The following is a 22,426-nucleotide window of genomic DNA, read 5'->3' as shown; positions in this document are numbered from 1 at the left end:
AGAAAGCAAGATCTCAGACTATCAGGTTCTTTCCTAAAGGGTCCATCTTTCCACAAAATACATTTCCCAGCAAGGCCATTAATCTATTCCAGGAAATCTGAGATGGTGATACGGATATGCATAACCCATCTCCATTCCCCCTGCCTATCTCCAAAGCCTAAAGCCAAGATCCTTTGGCACTGAGTAGAAGCCACCTTCCCCTTCTCTTCTCTGTAGAACTCCCTCCCACTGCCCTGCAGGCTTCTTAAGATACACTCAACCCTCTGTCTTCTGATGGTCCAGTACCCATAGCTGTACAAATGATGAGAATGATGGAAAGAGGGATAAGGATGCAGCAACAAGCCCCCGGAAGTGACTGGCCCTACCTGGGAAGCTACCTGCATGGGCGGATCATCTCTACAGTGATTCAATCCAAGCTGGCTGCCTGGTAGGACAGTTGGAACACACTTCTGGTGCTAGCCACTGAATCTGAGTCTGAGTCCTGCCACTCATCTTCAGTATCTGAGGCATGGTACAAACATCTCTAATTCAGTATATACAACAGAGACATGGCATCAGCCTGCCTGAGTTCTGGTAGATGGAGGGGTGAGTTTACACAATTCCAAAATAGCATCTTGCCCAAGAATACATGAGCATTTGTAAAATCTTAGATATGCATCTTTCAAAGCCTCCTTGTTGTGTTGGGTATTGTTTTCAATAATCCTATTATGATCCTTTCAAAATGCAAGACTGTCTTTTTCTGCTATGGAAGATACAGCATAAAACCTACTTTGCATTAAAAAGAAGAAGTGATAAATGATATTCTCTTGAGTTGATGTTCTGCATAGTTCGTGTTTTGTTTTGTGTGGGTAGTATGTGTGTGTGTTCACATGTGTGTATGCATGTGTGTGGAGGCTATAGTTCAATGTGGGGTCTTCCTCAATCACTTTCCATCTTATCTTTTAAGGCAAAGTCTTTCACTATCCTTAGTACTTACTGATTGGTCAAAGCAGCTGACCAGCAAGCCCTAGGAATCCACCTGTCTTCTCAACCTCAACACTGTGTTACTGATTAACACCATCACAAACAGTTAAGGTGGGTGCTGGGAATCCAAACTCAGGTTCTCATGTGTGCATGTCCGCCATTATACCAATGAGCCATCTCTCCAATAAGCATCGCCCCTTGCTAACATCTTTGAGAAGATCACAAAGCTCTTTCTGTGTATTTATGTTTTAATGTAGGAGATGCTCAACGTAATGTGACTGGGTTTTCAGGTCAACATTTAAAAATTTCAAGCCACTGGGTGGTGGTGGCACACACCTTTATTCCAGCACTTAGGAAGTAGAAGGACATAGATCTCCAAGTATGAGGCCAACCTGGTCTACAGAGTGAGTTCCAGGACAGCCAGGGCTACACAGAGAAACCCTGTCTCAGGAAAAAAAAAATTAAGCCATCCCTCAGTAAACTGGACATGTAGACCATGTCCAAAATATTGGGCGTGTGTCTAAGGAGTGGTAGACACACTTGTCAGAAAACTGTTTGCTTAATGTCAGCCTGAGTTGGCTTCTCCATTGCTTCCCATTGCTGTGCCTTTCTTTCTTTCAGAGCTCATTTAGAGTTGAGAAGTACAACCCGAGTGCTTGTCTAATATAACTTTGTAGGTGAAGCTACCAAGGTTGAACAAGATGACAAGATTTCCCATAAGTGACCAAAAGGCAGCTTTTCACTACTCACACCTACCACAATGAATATCATCTGTCTTATTTGTCACTTTTGGTTCCAAATGGCTTTGACTTTTCCTTAAAAATTTAATCACTGTTACAAGATAAACACCAACCCCCATGGAGACTCATAAGACTGGAAAACGGCCCATGAATACATTTACTTGTATTAACATGAAGTGTGTAGCTTGATCCCCTGGCATCCTAGCCCACTTGGTAGGGCTTGACTTAAATCCACTCGACAAATTAAAAAAGTCTGGACCAAGGATTTCTCCAGCCAGGAGCCAACCCTGAAACTTTGCTCTACTGGGAGCCAAGAAAAATCTACCTTGTTCGGGCATTTGATAGTCCATAGCTAGAAACCAAGACACATACATGGATACACACACAAAGAAGCAGCTTTGTTATAAAGTCAGGCTATAGCAAGTGGCATAGCGATTGCCAGGGATTAGGAGGCGTAGCACTGGACAGCTGAAGTGGGACTCCTCAGTGAGCCTCTAGGAAATCAGGGGAGCCTTAGTGGGAGCCTGGTGATGACAGATAGGCTACCACCCTGGCTTGGCAGTATCAGGGTCTTCTGGACACATCAAAGCCTCAATATCATGTACAAAGTACTGTTGTTTCTAGGAAGCAACAGTAAAATCAGCTTGAGCCCATCCCTGGGAAACCTGTTCTATTTTTCCTTGTAGAGTTTGGAGACAATCCCCTGTGACTAGTTTCAACACAAGGCAGGTGTCTGGCTGTGAAGATTTACCAGAAGGTCGTAATGAGACAAGCAGCATTGCTCTCATGATGTCCAGAACATCGAGCTCCTGAACCCCGACCTCCTCAAACCCCCCACCACAGGCTTCCTCAGACCTTCAGCCTGGTCTGTTACTACAAGAACAGAGGCCTGATGAGTTCAAGAGCCAACAGAAAGCTGACATCCAGGCTCTTGTCTGAGTATAACCATCCATGACAGATGTTTCCCCAGCAATCAGGGAAGCATTGAGATGCAGCTTCAGATTTGCCATGGTCTTGGCATAAAGAACATGAGCTTGCTGACAGACACATTCCCTGGATGAGGAGTGCTCAGGAACCAGTAGCTAAGGAAGCTAATGTCATAACGTCTGGTGGCTGAGGTGAGTACACAGGGATCTAGGACACCAGATAACCTCAAAGCAACTTAAAATTGCTCGCTCTCTGGGCCCTTCTGCCTGTTGCTGTTCTCAGCCTCTATCTCAGGCTCCAGGCTCCAGCATGCTTTAGGTGTTCTCTGCTTTCTGCCTTCTTTGGATGCCCTTCCAATCTTGTGAGCTGCCATCTCCCAGAGTCTTCAGGATATCCCTTGCTGTTTACAAAAAACATGTATTCTCAGCTGGTCAGTACAGTAAGGCCGAGGTGGCTGGGAAGAGAGCTAAGAAGATGGCTCATTGTCCTTCCTCCAGGCTAAAGCTGGAGCATAACATGCCAATGTCACCATTGCAAACAGATGTTACTAACATGGGTACAATCAATAAGAGCCATTTGAGCAGAACCAGGACTGAGAAACTGAAAAATGATGTTACCCAACAGGGTGACAAGGCAGAATCACAGCAGCCCTGAAGACATAGGCTAGTCTTTCTGTCTCCATCCTATTGATTTCATGCATATACATATGTGTATATGTGGAGAGAGAGAGAGAGAGAGAGAGAGAGAATATCCCAGTATCCAACTAGGATCCATGTGGCAAATGGAGAAAGATGGACAAAAGGGATAGAAAGAAAGGGGAAAAACACCTGCTTGCTCTTTTGTACCCCAATCCCCAAACACTAAGAATTATTACCTTTCTGTGGTAAATTAAAGGATTAAAGTTCCAGTCACACACTTCTGGTAGACCAGAAGTCCTAAGAAGGCACCACTCCATTATATATAAGGTAGACAGGCTGCTTAAAAATAGATGTATAACCCAAGACTGACATCAGGGTCTTCCACCCCACGTCTATCTCCACTCTCTTCCAATCACTCAGCAACAGACATCAGTGCTGACTGGGAAGGTGAGGCAGGATGGGACTAGACCCCACACACTCAATACAACTATGGACCTCAGACCCACCAAGTAAAGAAATCTCTTATGTGAGCTCCATCCACCATTCACACCCTGACATGTGGGCCAGACACACCAGTATATGCACACATGCCAGTACACACATATACAAATACACAAGCATCCCCCAGCTGAGCAAGACCCTCTGGTAAGCATTCAGTAGGTGGTGCTAGGCCAAGAACAAAGAAAGCACAGGCGAAGTCACACAGGAGTGAAGCACAGGGCAGCTCGCTTCCTAGTACGTTTATTGGAGCTTGGTTAAGAGTGAATGCAATCGGGAGTCCCCGGTGACAGCCCCATCAGCCCAACTGGACCAGAGCTCAGGGGTCCTGGTACCTTTCTTCCCATCATAGACAACATTATTAAAAAAAATAAACTTTACAATAATACATTTTTTCGCTCATCTGTAGGGTATTATTTCCATAGTTTTGTTTCTTTTTTTTTAAAAAAAAAGAAAGAAAGAAAAATCACAGGATATATGTATATGGATATACACATATGTTGAGAAAGGAGATCCAGTATGTACAGACAGTGCATGAGTGTCTCAGAAATGAAGAGAAAGAAAGCAGAAACAAGGAGTAGAGCAAAGGGGCAAGCTTGGGAGCCCACCAGAGTGTTCCATACACACATCCAGCTAGGGTCTCCCCAGCCCCACTCAACAGCTCTTCTCTCCAAGAGAGACCCGCCAAATGGACCCACAAAAATTTTCAAAAACAAACGAACAAAAAAAGCCAACAGAGGATCATTTCTCTTTAACATCAAAATTCCTGGCATGAAGGAGGAAGGAGCATCTTGGAGCTGGTGCCCAACCAAGGCTTGCTCATTTCCCAAAGCAGCTCCCTTCCTCCTGTAACAGCTCCTATCCCCCAGCTACACTACAGGCACCTCGGCCCGGCCCGGAGCAGCCATGGCGGTTCCTACTCCAGACCCAGACCCATTAGGCCATCTAAGGGCTGGGGAGGGCAGCTAACCATTTCCATTTGTGAAGCCAAGAGGAAGAGGTGACAGGGTCCTTGTGGCCAGCCCTGCGGCCAGCCCTGCTTCCTTGCTGACTGAGATGCTCTGTGAACCCTTGGGCAGGTCCCCAGAGTAAGCGGCTGCAATTGTCCTTTCCCTAGTCCACACAGGCAGGGCCAAGTCCCTTCCACAGCAAGGTCTCATCTGGTCCAGAGAAAAAACACCAGTGAAGAAAAAAAGAGTCTCGTCTGTCGCAAGAGCCTTGAGCCCTCGTTGGTGCTGGGTGTCCCTTGTAGGGGACCTCTGGGCGGGCTTCTGACCACCCGCCTGCTTGCCTGTTTGGTTTAGAAAAACTTCTCCAGAGAAGAAACGTGGGAGGAGAAAGGTTCAGAGACAATGTAGGGGAAAAAAGTGTTTTTGCAAGGGGAATGTGTGTGTGTGTGTGTGTGTGTCTGTGTACGTGTGTCTGTGTGTGTGTGTGTGTCTGTGTGTGTTTCCATTTTGTCAGGCGGGAGTTCGTATCTGGGTTGCTTGAAGAACTTCTGTGCTGCTTCCAAAGGCCTACAAGGCCAAGATCAGCATCAGGAGTGGGAGGGCGGTCAAGGCAGCCGACAGTCTGGCTCTGCTGGAGCCTGAGTAAAGTTTGATCACCTTTTTACTCCCTGGGCTGATATTTGTCGTGAGCTGATCCGTGGCAGACAAGAGGCAGAGACACATACAAAGAAAACAGAAACCTGTCAGTAGGGCTGTGGTCAGACAAAGAAATAGACACACCAGAAAACTGTCTGCGCCGAGCCTGCCTCTATAGCCACCCAGAGACCCTCCCTTGCTTCTCCCTGGCACTCAGAGGGCAGAGCTGTATCTCCAGGGAAATGGGCAGGATAGGAGCAAATGATGGACTCTGTCTCTTCTAAGCCTTAAGGCAAGGGGCAGCCATCTCAGTAAATGGACTGGTAGTCCCTGTGCCCTGAGCACATGCACACGCACACGCACACACACACACACACACACACACACACATACACACACTGAGAATAGGGGTGTGTGCCCAAGGGAAAAATAGGCAAATAGGCATGGTGGCACAAGCTTGTAATCCCAGCATTCAGGAAATGGGGATAGGAAAATCATAGTTCAAGGCTAGCCTTGACTACAAAGTGGGTTCAATGCCAGTAAGGACTGTAAGATTGTACTTCAAAATCAGCAGACAAACAAAAAATATTCCAGAGAGATGGCGCTTCAGGGTCCATAAGGGCCTGATTATCGACAGGGAAGGAGAGGGTCACCTTCACCCTGCTCCTGATTGTTAGGATGCTCTTCCTCCACAATTTCCCCACCCCTGCACATCTGACAGGGCTTCTCTCTTACCCTCCTGCAGAATCTTGTACCACCATTCTCTCACCTAAGTTATTTTCCTGGGTCTATGAGTCATTCTTATACCCTGGGCAAGGGGCTCCTTCAAGAGTCTGGGCCTTTCTCTACTTCTATCCATCACAGAACTAGGGCCAAGCAAGTACTCAACCCATTTTGTCTTAGAGGAATCGGGGAAGGGGGGCTCAGATTAGAGTAGCTACTTATTATCCACAAGGGGAGGCTCCCATCACCCCAGAAGAGTGAATTCTCACTCTGGCCCAAGTCAGGTCAGAAGTTCAGCTGACCCAAGGGTTCAAAGTTCACCTAAATAACAGTTGCTCTGGGCCAACCTTATGTGCCCACCCCACCCCCGTGCCCCTACTCACCTCTGTGAAGCACATGCTTAACTCTTTGGAGTTGTTAGCCTTCAGCCCTTGCTCCTAGGGAAAGAAGGCAGGGCAGGTTAGCAGGCTGTTTGGGTCCAGGTTTTATCCAGTGTTGTCATTTACTGCTAGCACAGCGTCCATACCAGACGGTAATGACTGGGTCCTATGCAGCACAAAAGCACCCTGCTCACTCTGAAACACCCCGAAGAATTTTTATCTTGGTTCCTGTGGGCTCCTGGAGAAAACTTTGATCTCCAGTTTGTAGTATCCTGTGGTCACCAGCCACTCATCCGCATCTCTGAATACTACTCCCTGCTGCCTAAAGACAGAGATCATGCCTTTGCCTTGCTCTGAGCAGTGTTTGGCTCCTAACAGCAACTCAGCAAATGTTTTTTATTAAGGGCATGCAAGCGCAAATGAATAAATGCCACAGAGAAAAATGGCTGCTCCCTGGTGCCGGCTCATCACTTGCCATTGCTGCTGGAGAGCTGTGGTGGAAAAGATTATGAGCCCTCATCTGAGTTCAGGAGAGAAGATTGTGATTGATTGTGATTGTGATTGATTAGTGATGCCTGTCACTGATGTTAGGGATCTGGCAACTGGGCTTGGTCATTTCCACCCCAAACAGATGTGTGCACCTGGGCAATATGCAGATGAGGGGAGGGGTGAGAAGAAAAGCAGGTTTGGTGATGCTCCAGGATTCTCTACCTTGACTCAACTACTTGGCAGCAGGACCAAAGGATATTTACAATCGACGGTTCTCTGTTACCAACACTGTGACAGAGACCCAAGAGAACAAACTGTGGGCATGGAGCATCTTTTTGGCTTCCAAAAGCTTGGTTCTCGCAGCAATTGTGGGGAAACTGGCCACTAGAAGTACCTAGGAAGCCCAGGAAATTATGCAGAAGTCACTGTTCTTGGCCAGAAGTGTCAATAATCCCTTGGACATCATAGGCAGCTGATCATCCTGGGCATCTGGTCAATTGAATGCAGCCCCAGCTGTCACTTAAGCCCAAGCCAAAAAAGTACGGTGGTAATCCAGACTGGAGGACCAAGGGGAACCAGACCCAGGAAGACACACAGTACTTAAGACCTCAGTACCAGGGTCCCCAGGTGACAAGATCTGGCCCAGTCAAGCCACCAACTGCTGTTCTCTTTAGAGGGCCCTGAGCTCTAGGCCCTTGAATCCCCAAAGATGGGCTTCTCCTCTTCAAGGCCAATGCCATTCTAGCCATGCTCTGGGCAGCCCACTGCAGGGAGAACATGTCATCTCATCTCCACGGCTGTGTACTGTCTTCACAATCGCATGCCTGGCACCTTCTCCTACTCTAATCCTCACCAGATCACATCTATCCTTCCTGTGGACTGCCAGGAATCCACTGGCACCCTGCATCACTTCCTATTTGAATTACCAGGTGTGTGTGGCAAGCTTGGCCTGCCTTCAGGGGGTTCCCTGGCAGTCCTGTGTCCTCCTCCTTTCAATGTTTACTAAATATGGACCCATATAAATTGGAGTCAGGCAGCCCCACGGGAGTCAAGGTCCTTGTCTCACCCCAATTAAAGGTATCCCTTGTTTGTTTCATTAACGTATTTTAGAGTTACACATAAAATTGTTTTCAAATAGTCTATTATTTTAAGGAAAGTAAAATCTGAGAGAACAACTCAACTAGACAATTAGCAAAGCTGGTACAGTCACAATACTGTGACTGGACAGATGTTCTGGTAGCCCAAGCAGGCTCTTAGCCTTGGACACTGGTGGCCACACCAGATTCTACGCCAAGATCAAGCCACAAAGAAAAGGTAAGAATGTTCCCAGGCCTGAAGCCAGAACCCTGTTCCCCAGCTTTACCAGAAATGCAGAGATAATAGGATTTGAACACACATGCTTTCTATCACCCCTGACCTGAGCCTACATCCCTCCCCAGAGTGATCAGGGCCCAGCAAGTTATCCCAACCAGAGAGAAATCATTCCTAATTTAAGGACAATAGACCCCAAGGCTGTGAGAGGCCACACCCATGCAGTAAGGATTACCTGTCAGATCTGCCCACGCTGTCCACGTGCTACAAGACCTAGATCTAGAACTCTCTGCCAGCCTTGTCCCTTCCACTGTCTACACTTCAAGACCAAAATCCTTGGTCCAAGGTGGTCTGGAAGAGACTAAGAAGCAGGGGACCCAAGAATACAGAGCCCTAGGCTCAAGACTTGGTTGCCCATTGCCTAAGACAAACTTACTGAGTCTAGTTCCCTCAGCTATAAAATAACCTGGACATATGTGCACCCCTCACTAAGTTACTGTGGTGTTCATGTGAGACAAGTGAGACACTTGTGTGCCTCACAGATCTCAAGGCTGCCTGTTCAGAGCACAAAGCTTGAAGCAGAACAAAGTAGTTTTGTATCCAGAAACACAACCCCAGAGCCAAGTGACCAAGTGACAGGGAAGGATGCTTAAGGTCAGCAGGTGCAGCAGACTCCTGCAGTCTGGAGTCACTGAGCGATGGGTAACTCAGGACAGCATCCCGCTCACTCCAAGAGCTCCTCTCTCTCCAAACAATGACAATGCTGGGGACAAAAAGCTAGAAAAACCTCTGCCTTCCTGATTCCAGGAAACAGTAGAGAGTGAGCAGCTGCAGTGGCCACCAACAGCTAACCCAAGGCCCCACCACCCAGTTCTAGTCACACAAAACAGCAGGGGGGAGGGTCCCAGCATGATTTTTCTAACAGTGGCACATGGGAAGGGAGGAATGGAGAGATAGAAGTTCTACTACCTAACACCAGAACACAGATCCACTGTCTCCCTCCCTAACTGGATAGAGCTGCTCCCTTTTCTTCTTAAGGCTCTCAGCCACAGGCTGACGAGATGGTTCAGCAGGGTAAGGGTGCTTGCCACAAAGTCTAATTACCTGAGTTTGATCCCCAAAACCCCATGGTAGAAAGAGAGAACTGACTCTTACAAGTTGTTCGCTGATGTCTACATTTGTGACATGGCATGGATACATAACACATAAAAATAAATAAAAGCAAATAAAAGAAAATATCATCCCTGCTTCAAGGGGCTTAGACAGAATCAGAAAAATAAGCTTATACACAAGGGTCTTTGGGCAGCCTTAATCCCAGGAGGGGGGCCCATCCACGAGCACACAGGCACACACACACACACACACACGCACACACACACACACCATTGCTCTGTCCACTGAGTCTGCGCTGAGTCCTGCTCCTGCCCTGCTCAGAATCTCTTACATAGGACAGGATCAGAGCCTGTGCATGTTGAATGTCCTAAAGAACACAGGCCCAGGCTGCTAGAACAGACAGACATAGTATTTACAATAACTACCCTTGTTACATGAAGGTGGGACAGAGGGGCTTTGTGGGAAAAACCTGAAGGTCACCAGAAGCATAGGGGATGGGGGGGGGAGCAGGTGCCAGTGACATAAGGAAGGAGTTGCACACCTGCAGGTTTCATCCTTCTAGAACTTTCTCCCAGGGAGGTCTTTTTTTTCCCAGGAAGACCCCAGGCTACCTCCCAAAGCCAAGTCTTGAAGTCCCATGAGTCTCTCTGGCTCAGCCCAGATCCTGGTGACAAAGGCCCAGTGCCAGCCTGCTGGGCAAGCAGAGCAAGCCAGCTCTCTCCTGTACCCCTACTCCTGTTCTAGGCCCCATCCCCAACTTCAAGTTCTTGACCTTCTCCTTCCTTATATACCCTCTCTTTTCAAGTCTGTGAATAAGAGCATCACCAGAGTCTCCAAGCAGGCCTCCCTGACTCTGCATCCCTCCCTTGCCAGATGATTGCCACCCGCAGTCAGATTAGCCCCTGTAATCTTGGCTCCAGGCAGATCCCACATACCCCCTTGGCCAAAGTTTGTCAAGATCTCACTGTTCACCACTTTCTGCCTATTCTATGTGTACAGGACCCACCCTCCCAACACAGCACCCCCTGTCTTGACACACTGTACCTTTTTTAGATGAAAGCCATGGGTCTGTAAATGTTTTCAGGAAAGGGCCAGTGGTAACCAGTTTAGGCTTTGCAGCTAGAATGACTGTCACCACTTCCTACAATGCTGCCTACGGCACAGGGACAAAATGCAAACACCGGAAGTCATCAGCTCAGCTCTGCCTGCCACACCCTTTTTTACTCCAAACTATGAACTCAATGTCCATCTAGTTTCTCCAGCCCTGGCAGCAGGTTTCCCTCGCTGGCCTGTCCCCAGCTTTCACTGCCACGCAAGGCAAGCCCTCCAATTGTAAACCCAAGTAGGTCAATCATCTGCATGGGACTCCTGTCTATCCTCACTGTTGTGAGGAGCAGGGTACTGACTGATTAAAGTTCTCAGTCTCAGGAGTCAGTATACAGTTAGAGTTTCTTTGTTTAATTAGATGTTTTCTTTATTTACATGTCATACAATATTTCCTTCCCCAGTTTCCCCTCCAAAAAAAAAAAAAGAAGAAGAAAAAAGAAAAAAGAAAAGAAAATTAAATTTAATTTAAAAAACAAAAACAAAAACAAACCCCTGTTCCCTCCCCTTCCTCCTGCTCACAACCCACCCCCTCCTCTTACTAGCCCTGGCATTCCCCTACACTGGGACATAGAACCTTCACAGGGCCAAGGGCCTCTCCTCCCATTGATGACCAACTTGGGCATCCTCTGCTATACATATGCTGCTGGAGTCATTAGTCCCACCATGTGTACTCTTTGGTTGGTTGGTTGAGTTAGAGTTTCTACTGAACAAATAAAGGCATGTGCTAATTGGGTCCCCCAGTCCTGTGCTCCAATACCAATGGGCCTGGGGAAGAAAGCCATACAGTAAGAGTATAGGATGAGTAAAGACAGAAATGTGCTGCTTACAAGGCCTACTTCAGGCATCAGGTAAGGGTCTTACAACAATCCTTTAGTCCTCTTTTCAACTCTCCAAGATAATTGTGAGAGGGCAGCCTCCTGCTTCAGACTTCAGAAACAAAGACCTTGGTTATCTAAGACTGGCCTGCCTCCCAGCCAGAGACCAGTGGAGTAAGGTGGAAAAGGCAAAGACATTCAGACCTTGAGGCTGGAGACCACCTCAGAGTGTATCAGAAGCTCTCCAGAAAGTTCCAGAACCAGAGATCCATATAAAGGTGGCCAGAGTTGGGTTGTTTCTAAGAAAGAGCCTGAGGCTACATCAAAAACATTGGACAAAGTATCAACTCAGGGTTCCCTATGCTATGTAGGACATTCCTGCGTCCCTATCCAGCAGGCTTTCAATTAGAATAAGAGGTCTCAACCCCACATCTGCTTTTTGTGCAGAGCAGACTTGAGAGGGAGGAAGCAGAAGGCAACTAGAGGTCCTGGCCCTGCTCAGCCTCCAAGTGGCCATGAAGTCACAAACAGGTTATGGCTCACCCTAGGACCCTCCAGTTTGGGGAAAAAAGTTAAAGGATCCATGCAAGCTTAACACCTAGACACACCTTGGGTTCCATCAGGCTGCTATCTCTAGGGGCCCCTTGAATTTCCCCCAAGGAATGAAAGAGATGAGAGGATATAGGAAACCTAATATTGCTCCTTCCAAGCTGTATTTTGGAATATATAGGTTCCCCAACCCTAACCTGTGCTTCCTGGTCTGCCCCCATTCAGGGACTCTTTCTATAGTCATAGGTTACTGAACTCTCAAGTTCATCAAGACCACCACAGAGTCATAGATCAGAGATATTATACATTAGTAGAGTGACAGACAGAAGAGGGGTGTAGAAGGGAAAGAAGTAGAGCCACTCAGGCCAGCCCCCAACTGACGCAGGACAAAGCAACCTGGCATGGGTGCAAGGTGTTCCCTAAAATAGATGCTAATCAGTGATTCAGAGGTGCTCCCCTTGCACATCTGAGCAGGAATTTAGGGAGTGATCGTGTGCAGGTGTCTCCTAAGTACCTGACTTTCTTCCTTGTCTTCTAGAATGACTATCCTTGGAATACTGTTCAGTGAGTGCCAGGATGACAACCCCTGGGGCTATGCCTGAAAGAACACCTGCTAATGAGCCTCCCACCCTCATCCCAGTCCCAGAGCTTCCTAATCCTTGTCTTTGAGCAGCAGGCCTCAGTATACAATGCACGCTCACATCATCTCCCATATAGGTTGTCCATCGTCCTCCTTGGAATAAAATCAGGATTAAGACAAGGCCCCCCCAGACTAGAGCCTGTGAAAGCCTATGTTTTAGATAGAAACAAAACTAAGTAAGGATGCTTTGGCAACTTAAAACACAAACAAAGAACGAATGAGGGTCCATGAGATAGAATAGGCAGTAAAGATGCAAACCTGGCAACCTGACTTTGAGCCCCAGAAACCCACATAGTGGTAGAAGGAGAGAATTTACTCCACAAAGGTGTCCTCTGACCTTTACATATGTGCCATGGCATGTGCACCTGTGTATACACATCATACACAAACAGGGTCACAGATAACGATAATTGATTGATCAATATGTAAAGAATTATTTTTTTTCTAAGAAGAAATAATGAGACACGGAATTATTAGGGAGTGAAGAGTCTTGGGTGAGGGCTCATGCCACAGCATGGAACTTCTCCATGTCCACAAGGGGTCACAGGAAGGGTATAGGGACACCATCTTTGGGCTAATGCAGTTCCTCCACAGGTGAGTTCTCCCCAAAAAGCTTGGGATTAAGGATACCCTCTGGAGTCACGTAAAGCATAGAAGGTCAGAAGAATCCTTCCTGAGCCTGCTCACCTGGCTCAGCTTTGACCAACCTAACTGTCTACTATGTAAGCATGAAATTGAACTGACAGCTGTCTGCGGAGTGGGGACCTGAACCCTCCCCAGGCAGTCATTCAGGTATGCCCAGTGTGGTTAAGAGGGAGCAAAGATGGCATGGGTACATCCACCCAAATCAGGCAGGGTGGCTTAATGAAGGAAGTAAATAACAAAAAAGCTCCAACTAGAGGCATTTAAAGGTGACTGTTACTAACAATGAGCAAGGAGTAGAAGAAAGAGTGTTTTCCCTGACCACCAGGGTCACTAGCACAGAGCTAAGATTTGATGGGTACCCATGAGGAACTTGTTCAAGTTCTCATCCTGGCGCTACGAATGTTAGGTTCTACTGATTAGAGAAGCTGACCAGCAACCATCACAGGTCCTCCCAAACCTCGTAGGCTGTGTCCCTGCTTATGTTCCAGATCCCAGCAATCAGCCAGTCACTGTCAACTCCTGCCTGAAACATCTCCTGTACCCTTCACCCACACCTCACTGTTTACCCTCTACTCATTTTTGCATTCTAGACTAGATTGTCTTCCAAACATTTTGTTCTAGATGTTTGTGTGTATGTGTGTGCATGTGTGCAGTTATGTGTCTGTCTGTGCGTCTGTGTCTGCATGTGTCTGAGTGAGTATGCATCTGACCTGCTTAAAGTCAACCTCTTCAGCAGATAAGCTATTACCAAGAACGATGCCATTGTTTGACCATCAAAGCGATAAGGACTGTGTGTCTTAGTTAAGAGTTTCTATGGCTATGATGAAACAGTATGACCAAAAAGCAAGTTGGGGAGCAAAGAGTTTATTTGACTTAAACTTCCACATCGTAGTCCATCAAGCCAGGAAAGGAATAGGAACTCCCGCAGGCCAGGAACCTGGAGGCAGGAACTGATGCAGAAACTGCTATTGGTTTGCTCCTCATGGCTTGCTCAGTCTCCTTTTATACAGAACCCAGAACCATCAGCCCAGGGGTGGTACCACTCATAGTGGACTACACCATTCTCCATCAATCACTAATTAAGAAAATGTTCCACAGATTGATCTTATGGAAGCATTTTCTCAACAGAGGTTTCTTCCTCTTAGGTGACTACAGTTTAGGTCAAGTTGACATAAATCTAGCCAGGGTACTATACAACCCAAACAGTATTAACCTCACTTACCAATGTTTCCCTATAAGCTCATATAAGACCTGGCATGCATTGGGTCTATAAGCCACATTGCATGCATGCATGGATAGATGGATAGACGGATGGATAGATGAACACTGTAAGTCTTAGAGTTAAATGAAGGCTTGAAAATTCAGGTCACCAACAGTCAGACCTAAGAACTCTGGATCACTTTCCTGAATATTGAATAGGAATGCTGTCACCTCATTGTAAATTCAATGAAATGAGAATTATCAGCATACTAGCTGATAGTTGCCAGACAGGAGCTGTATGGTAACTATTATATTTCTCTTGTAACCTAGTATGTATGTCTGATACAATACTGTTAGGTAATAGGTGTTTTCATATTATTAAAGAAAATGCCTAAATTAGCAAAGAGGTGAAAAAAAATTCTTTCCTAACTCCCTGCCCCTTGGGCTCCTAAACTCAAGGAACCTCCAATGTTCCTTCGATGGCATCAGTTGAGTGGTTTCCCATATCATGACTGATACCATGGTGTATTCTGGATCTTAAGCCATCCCAAGCTTCAGAGGCACAGCCCTCACCTGGATAGACGTGCAGGTGGTGATGACACTCGTCCCCAGGCTGGTGCTATCACTGAGGTCATCTGGCAGTGAAGGAGTCTTTTCCACCCGAGGGGCCTGCGTAGCTGGGAATGAGGGGCCTTTGGGAGACATGTTCACATCTGTGCCATTGCCAAAAGCCTGGATGGCGTTCCCTAGAGAGAGGACCGAGAGAAAGAGCAAAATCAGAACCCACTTCCATCATGCCTGGTTGAACTTATTCCTCAGCACTACCCTCCCAAAAGGGCCCAGAAACTGAAGACAAAATGGTAGGATATTAGAATTTGACTTTGCTAAGGCTCTTTTCAGACTTAAAAAGATCTCCCAGTTGGTGAGGAAAATAGAAGAGGAGAGCTAGACAAGGCTCTCTGCTCTGCAATCTCCTCAAGTCTATCTAGCAAGCCCTGGAACCCTGTCGGAATAGAACATCAGCTGTTCCTTGCCTTTTCAGCTGACCCAGCTGTCCTCAAGAGATACAGCCTCGGAGAAGCCTTGAGTCCTCCCTCGTCCAGGAGGACTTGGGTATCAGAACTCTGACACCACAGAGAACTCTACCCTACAACTTCCATCTGTGCTGGGATCCTCAGTTTACATCCAACTAGCTACTCATCCTTTAATGACAGGCACTGGGATCTATCTTTGAATTCCTGAACAGACAGGAAAGGACAAAGAGACAGATGAACAGAAGGAAGAAATGAGAGAGGCAGATGGGGGAGGGGGAGATGTACAGACAGAACAATCAGCAAGGGATGTCAGACTGTATAGACCAAAGGCAGGCTGCATTTGACTGGGACCTCTTCTCCCTGCAGCCTTTTGACCCAGTAGTTAAATGACTTTTTTCTTTCCTTTTTCTTTTTTTTTTTTTTAGTCCTCAGTTCCAATAGGAAAGAAGGAGAGGGAGCCTGTGGTCCTCAGGAGGAGACACGGTCTCCAAGAGAAACTGGCTGATGCTGTCAGAACAGCCAACTAAAGCCCTTCTGTATTGACCTTCCATGAGTTTAGGGACTCTGGTGGTAGACTTGGGCAGCCCGCTGACAATTCTAGAATGAAATCTCTAACAGCTCAAAACTCTACAAAGCCCCATACAGTGCAGAAGCCCCACAGGTATCACTGGCCATCCTAACAAGGGGAGAAGAAAACGACCAGGGCAGAGCACCCTAGATTCCCTCCCAGGTAGCAGAAGTGTATGCTGGGTAGGGGACAGAAGGAACAAAATGGCATGAGAAAGTTTTCTCAGGCTTACGGAGGCATGGGTTTTCTGTGAAGTCCTTAAGGAACTTCTCACACTCTTCTTCCATGTTCCCACTGCCACGACAATTGCACCAGGGAGACACCACGATGCCCGTGGGATTGGAGTCCACATAGTTGGGTGTCATATCGAACCCTGGGAGGGAGAAAGGGAAGAAAAAAAAGATGCATAGGCAAAGTAGGACAAAGGTTTCCTACCTGCCCCCCCCCAAAAAAACCCCACAGATACCCTAACTCACAACCTTAACTGAGCACAATTATGTCTGGTGACTATAAGGTCAGCAGGAACAGAAAGGCCAAAGGCCCTGAGACCCACCAGACTCTGTCATTGGGAGGGCAGAAAAGTTCCCAGAAGCTCCTGCCCAGGCTTCAGTCTTCTTTCCTTTCTACTTCACAAACATCAGAGTGATTCTTCTAGAATCAAGGAGTTGAAGGCTCCCACCCTGGGTTGGATCTCAGCGCTAGCATTTGCCAACTAAGTGAACCTGGTCAAGGAACTCAATTTCTCTTAAGCATCAGTTTTCTTGCCTGGGAAATAGAAACATCAACCACTCTTTAGTGGAAGCTCCACATTGACTCATTAGCAGTACTTAGAAGGCTGTTACTTAACATCCAAAGCCTTGTAACAAAAGCAGAGGGCCCCTCCTGATAAGGAGGTAGCCTCCCTCTCCCTTAGATGCTCTGTCTGAATCTGCTGCAGGCAAGGCTATGCTGTCAGTCTCTTCCAACAGCCTTGGGCTGGACTGCAGCAAACCCCCACCCCAGTGAGGTTGGATGAGTGGGGGTGAGGGAGGAAACTACTGAAAGTACAGAAAATGTAAGCAGGGCTTACCAATCATGCCAGCATAGGAGCCAAGACATGCCTGGTAATTGTCCGCAGGGCAGCTGGTGATTGTCCGGTAGGAGGCTCGACAGTTGGCATGGAAGTCTGCCAGGCGGGACCTGGTGTCGGGAAAAGACCCAAGGAGGAAACAGTTTAGTCTGGCAGCCTGCTCCAGCCTCCTCCACATTGCCTGGGGCTCCACGCTGCAGATCCTAGAACCTGAGGAAGCCAGGAAAGGGGGGAGTAGAAAGTGAAGGGAGACCTATGGAGCTGGGCACAAAGCAATTTAAAAGGCCAAGCCATGTACCTGTAATACCAGTACTTAGAGGGCTAAAGTTGGAGGGTTTGAGGTCAACCTGGGCTACATAGTGAGTTCCAGGCCAGCCTGGAACACAGTGTGAAACCTGTTTCAAAAAAAGAGAAAAACTATAAAGACCCATTCTCCAAATGGTTCTTGCTATCAGAAAAACAGAGGGGGGCAGGGCTGTGCTGGTAGACAGGATCCAGGTCCGGGACAGGGAACAAGGTTCTGCTTCCTGACAGCTAGAAACTTGAAGAATGTTGTCCATATCCTGGAAAACATTGCTCTTCCCAACCCAAAGTGGATCTAATGATCCCTGCACTAGTCTGAAGCTCAAAGAAGCCAGAACTCAGAGGGAAGGCAGGGTCTCCTTAGGGTGAGGCATCTCCTCATTCTCACCTGGATTCTTCTGCATGGTCACAGAGCAGGCCAATGGGTGGCCCCTCTCCCTGCCTCCCTGGCTCACCAGGCATAGTCCACCTTTTAAATGTTTCTCTTCACGACCTAGCAAGCCATCACCCATTGTCATCAGTACCTGTGACATGATTTTGTAACCACTTGTGCACAGCTCAGTCACACTCAGCCAGGAGCAGGTCCAGGCCTGTTCTCTAACCCCAGTCTCAGAGCTGAATGTGACACAAAGTCACATCCTTGGTTCTCCCTCTTGCCCTAGTCCTCTGGCCACAGAGGTTTCCATCAGCCTGGACTGAGGAGGATGCTTCCCCCTTATCTTGTCTAAGGCAACCATTACCCCCTAGAGAGGAGTGTCCTGCCCATGTGACCTCATTGATCAGCCTCTCTTAGTCTCTGAGAGCACAAAGAAAGTATGGTCCCTGACACTTCAGCCTCAGACTTCTGGCTTCTACAACTGTAAGAGGGTCTATTTCTGCCATAAGCTACCTAGTCTCTGGTACTCTGGTACATCCCTGGGAGACACTATAGGGTTTTCAAATACTCCACTTTAGCTAAATCTCCCTCCAGAAGGAAACAATAGGAGAAGATAAAGGCAGAATGAAGATCCTATAGAATCCTATATTGTGAGCAACCACTGTTTACCATCTTCTGTATGAAGTTGTTTAAACATCTTCTCTATGGGTTATTTTTACACCCTCTAACTGAAATGTGAGTGTCCATTTCAATCCCATGTGGGTATGTATAGAACCTGTCTCCTACTTTCTGCATCCCCAAAGCCACCAAACCGGTCAACACAAAGGTATTTTCCCATGATCATGGATTTGTCCTTTTTCTCAATGCAACTACACAGAAAGTCTAGACCAGGCAACTCAACAGCACAGAGACTTCCTGACATTGCTTTGTTTGGTCTCCCCAGTAAGAACATCCACTGCTAACAAGGCACCTTTACTTCTTTCCTCATCCACATCCTCCAAGACCCTGTTACTCATGGGTGGTAGATATCTCTCATCTTTGCTCCAACTTGGAGCATCTCCCCAGACATGTGACTGACAGAGTCAAGATGGGAATGGTAAGCAGGTCCATATGGAATCGGAAGGGAACCCCCGTGACAGGTTCAAAGCAGCATGCTCCCCGTCCCATTGATTACAGCACAGGACTTTGGTGAAACGTTACTATCTTTCAGTTCCTTGCAATTAACATGATCTGCCCAGAACTGAGCTGAGGGTTCCAGCTAGACCTGTAACTGTTGGAAACCTCTTCAACTACTCCCATTACCATCAGCATCCAGAGCAACCTTGTCCTCTCTAATAAGTTTTGCTCGAAGATCACACGACCCTGCATATCTTTTGTCTGACTTCCAAGTGCAAGGAGCTCTCAAAAATCACCAACTCAAAGGCTAGAGAAGAAGTGGAAACACAAATGGGAGGAAATGGAAAAAAAAATGTTGTTTGAGAGATCTAGGACATTTCACCAGCAAACAAGAGATCAGCCAGGCCGTGTAGGAAAAGTGGGGGTGAGGGTACAAGCCAGAGAACAGAAGGAGAAACAGTACAGACCCCTCTAAGGGTTGTAGCCAGAGGGGCTCCTGGGCTGGCAAGAAGGGTGCTGGTCCAGCTGCTGGGAGAGCCATCTGTCACATGATCGTGCTCAAGGCCTTGTTCTATTGTGTGACCTGGGGCTCACTGGCTATGTCTCTGGTACTCAGTGTCCCCACTTAAATAGAAAGCTACGCTTGCCCAGAGCTTCAATAAAGCGGTGAGAGATATTGGACAAAGCAGCTCCCAACGTAGATAGGAATCATCATCTTTGCTGCCTTCTCCCCCAGCACTCTGCTTGGCAAGTGCAAACAGGAAATGACTATTCATGACCCACAGAGAACAGAAACACACCACTTTATCCTGTGTGGGCAATGTGAGTATGTAATGGGAAGGGAGGGCTCTAGAGGTCGCTTGCTGGATCCCAGAAAGACCCTGCTCTCCTGAAACCACTGATCCTTCCCATGCCACAATGAACGTGGGGCGGGGGGAAGCGGGGGAGAAGCAGAGGCTCTGGAAACTAGGAACTGTGCACAGACAGGGAAAACACCATCTCTGTCTCGTGTGGCTCCAGCCTACTATCCTCAAAGAAGTCTGGTGGTTAGTGCCAGGAACCCCAGACGTGACACTGTTCAGGGTAAAGGGTGTGGATTTGGACCACCGGTTGGTGAGGGGACTGAAAGGGAGGGAAGCAGCTAGGCTTTCTGCTGTCATCTTCGCCACTCTCAGCATCAAGGCAGCTTGGCAGCAAAGGGGACAAATGGGGCCATTTAGGAGGCTGCCAAGTCCAAGTCTCCAGGAGGCCTTTGATTGCTCAAGTTTCTCTCTGCCTCTCAATCTGTGATAAACCCACAGCAGTGAGCTTCATCTGCCAGAACAAGAGACCAAGTGGAGTCAATTTCCTTCAGGCCCTTTCCGTACTCCAACTCCAGCACAATGAGAACCAACCACAAGAACACTCCAGCCCAAACCATTATATGTGGGGTGCCAGTTGGTGATCGCCACCTCCTCTAGGCAAAATGTCACTCATCCTCCATACCCTGGGATATCACCGGTCTCTTGGATTCTGTTTCTGCTGCCAAGAGCTGATCTTTACTGGATCAGTCCCCCACTTCACAGATTTAAGACCCTCCTCCAGAAAAGAGATGGTGTAAAGAAATCATTGAGAGGAAAAACAGGCAAATAAGCAGAGAGAAAAGAGCAGAGAGCCAGCAAGAGAGCCGAAATGCACACAAACTAAATTCCTCTCAGCTGAGCTCAGGGGAGCAGGTAGATTGCCCCAAAATCACAAATCCTCTTTGGGCCTGGTTCATCAACAACTGTGGCCTATTCAATCACATGGAAGCAGCAGGAGAGAGACACTTGACCCTAATTTGATGACAAGGTGGCCATATTAGATGCAATGTGTTCATTTCATTTGAATTTCAGATAAATGTTATTATTATTATTATTATTATTTTACTTCTCATACTATAAAAATCTTTTTTGAGTCTGGAATTCAAGTTTTACTGAGCATCCTATCTCTTTAATCTGCTCCCATAGGTTCCCTGGTCATGGGACGAAGAACAGAGCTGGAATGCAGGAAGAAACCCACATAGCACATTTTTCAATAATTCTCAAAGTGGAGTAAACAGACTACCAGCATTGTCATTGGCCAGAAATTTCTATGCATGCAAATTCTCTAGGCTCTGCCCCAAACATACCCTTCCTAAAATTGCCACAGTAAACCTGAGAATCTCACTACCAAGCCTCCAGATGCTGGGATGACAAGCTCTGAGTCAGATGTGTGGCAGTCTGCACAGGCTGCAGAGCTGGGCTTGTGGGTGCCTTTCAGATCCTGCCTTCTGGCCTCAGCTTTAAACACTCCTGCTTTATGCCCCAGACATGGAAGAAAGAAAACCCTAGGATTGTGGTTGCATGCAGAATATGCATGTTTCTATACACATGTGCACACACACACACACACACACACACACACACACACACACACTCCTGCATCCAAAGAAACACATAATACACAGTTATAGGGACATGCCCTTATGACTGCTTTGTATGTGGTGTGATCCCAAAGAAAAGACACAGGTTCATGTCTTTTATTAGTGACCTTCTGTCTTGGGCCAGGCTACCAAACCTTTGCAAGTAGGCTTAGGGGGGCTACATCTGGATCTGAAGGGTCCCCACAGGCCTGTGTGTCCAATGCCTGTTCTCCAGCTACTGATACTATCTAAAGGGACTGTGGAGCCTTAGGATGTGGGACCTAGCAGCCAATTCAAAGTGGGACTTTGAAGGTTTTAGCCTAGTCCCTAATTCTGGCCACTCTCTGCTTTCTGCCCATCAGTGATGTGAGAAGCCTCTACCACATGCAGTCACCCTATGAATTCTGTCACACCCCTCCCTGCCATGATAGATAGGCAGAAACCCTCCCAATTCATGAGTAAAAATAAAGCTTTCTTCACATCAACTATTTCTAACTGGCATTTTGTCTGAGTATCACAGAGAAACTGACACAGGAGGTGAATTTCTCGGTTGGATCCCCAGACTGTTCCAATGCTGGCCGATGCAAGGCTTCTGGTCTGCAGTTCTTTCGATTATCAAGCTGTAGCCTTTATGTAGCCAACGAGTCCCAGTTTGTAGTTGTACGCCATGGCCAGGGGCCTGACAATCAGAATGCTATCATCACCAGCATGGGTAACTGTCAATGACACCACACTCGAACATTTCATGGAAGGGTAAAGTGTTCCCAAGAAGAGAAGATGGCTCAGGATAGACTGTATAAACAACAGCTTCTGGAACCCGGAGATGCCTGGCCCAGATTGGATCAAGTGTGAAAGCCTTTCTCTTGGCCATTATGGCCCAAAGGGGGGCCCTGACTAAGCTTCTCCTAATGGAGCAGGCGAGAAAGAACATTATTTGCTTCCTGGTTATCCAGGCTTGAGCATACACAGCCCAGGTCCACAGTTGTCCATAGGGTCACATGAAGAACACTTACATAGCAATCTGAATTAAAGAAAGGGAGGAAGAGAGGGAGATGGAAATGGAGGAATGGAGAGAGAAGGAAAGAGAAAGGAGAGAGGAAGACAGGGGAAGGTTTCTTCCCTTGCTCCCTGGGATACACTATCACTTCTATGTTTTATTTTATAAACCAATCAATCATTTTATTTTTAACCTAGCTGGGTCTCCGATAGTAAAA

At 47.2% G+C, this 22,426-nt stretch overlaps 1 protein-coding gene across 3 annotated transcripts in view; it reads right to left on the bottom strand.

Moving 5' to 3' along the window:
- Window positions 1-3,977: 3,977 nt before the first annotated feature.
- Window positions 3,978-22,426, bottom strand: part of Gfra2 (GDNF family receptor alpha 2) — a 91,704-nt gene continuing 73,255 nt past the window's right edge. For all 3 annotated transcript variants that reach the window (XM_031361129.1, XM_031361130.1, XM_031361131.1), the window contains 5 exons: window positions 16,996-17,105; window positions 16,159-16,299; window positions 14,898-15,070; window positions 6,459-6,512; window positions 3,978-5,406 (listed from right to left, as the gene is read on the bottom strand). In XM_031361129.1, the coding sequence (XP_031216989.1) occupies window positions 5,284-5,406; window positions 6,459-6,512; window positions 14,898-15,070; window positions 16,159-16,299; window positions 16,996-17,105 (601 nt within the window). In that variant the 3' untranslated portion in view covers window positions 3,978-5,283. The remainder of the gene's footprint in view (window positions 5,407-6,458; window positions 6,513-14,897; window positions 15,071-16,158; window positions 16,300-16,995; window positions 17,106-22,426) is intronic.

Source organism: Mastomys coucha, unplaced genomic scaffold (genome assembly GCF_008632895.1).
Source record: "Mastomys coucha isolate ucsf_1 unplaced genomic scaffold, UCSF_Mcou_1 pScaffold9, whole genome shotgun sequence".
NCBI lineage: Eukaryota > Metazoa > Chordata > Mammalia > Rodentia > Muridae > Mastomys > Mastomys coucha.
The sequence above is the reverse complement of the archived record's forward strand: the minus strand, read 5'-3'. Positions and strand labels throughout refer to the sequence as shown.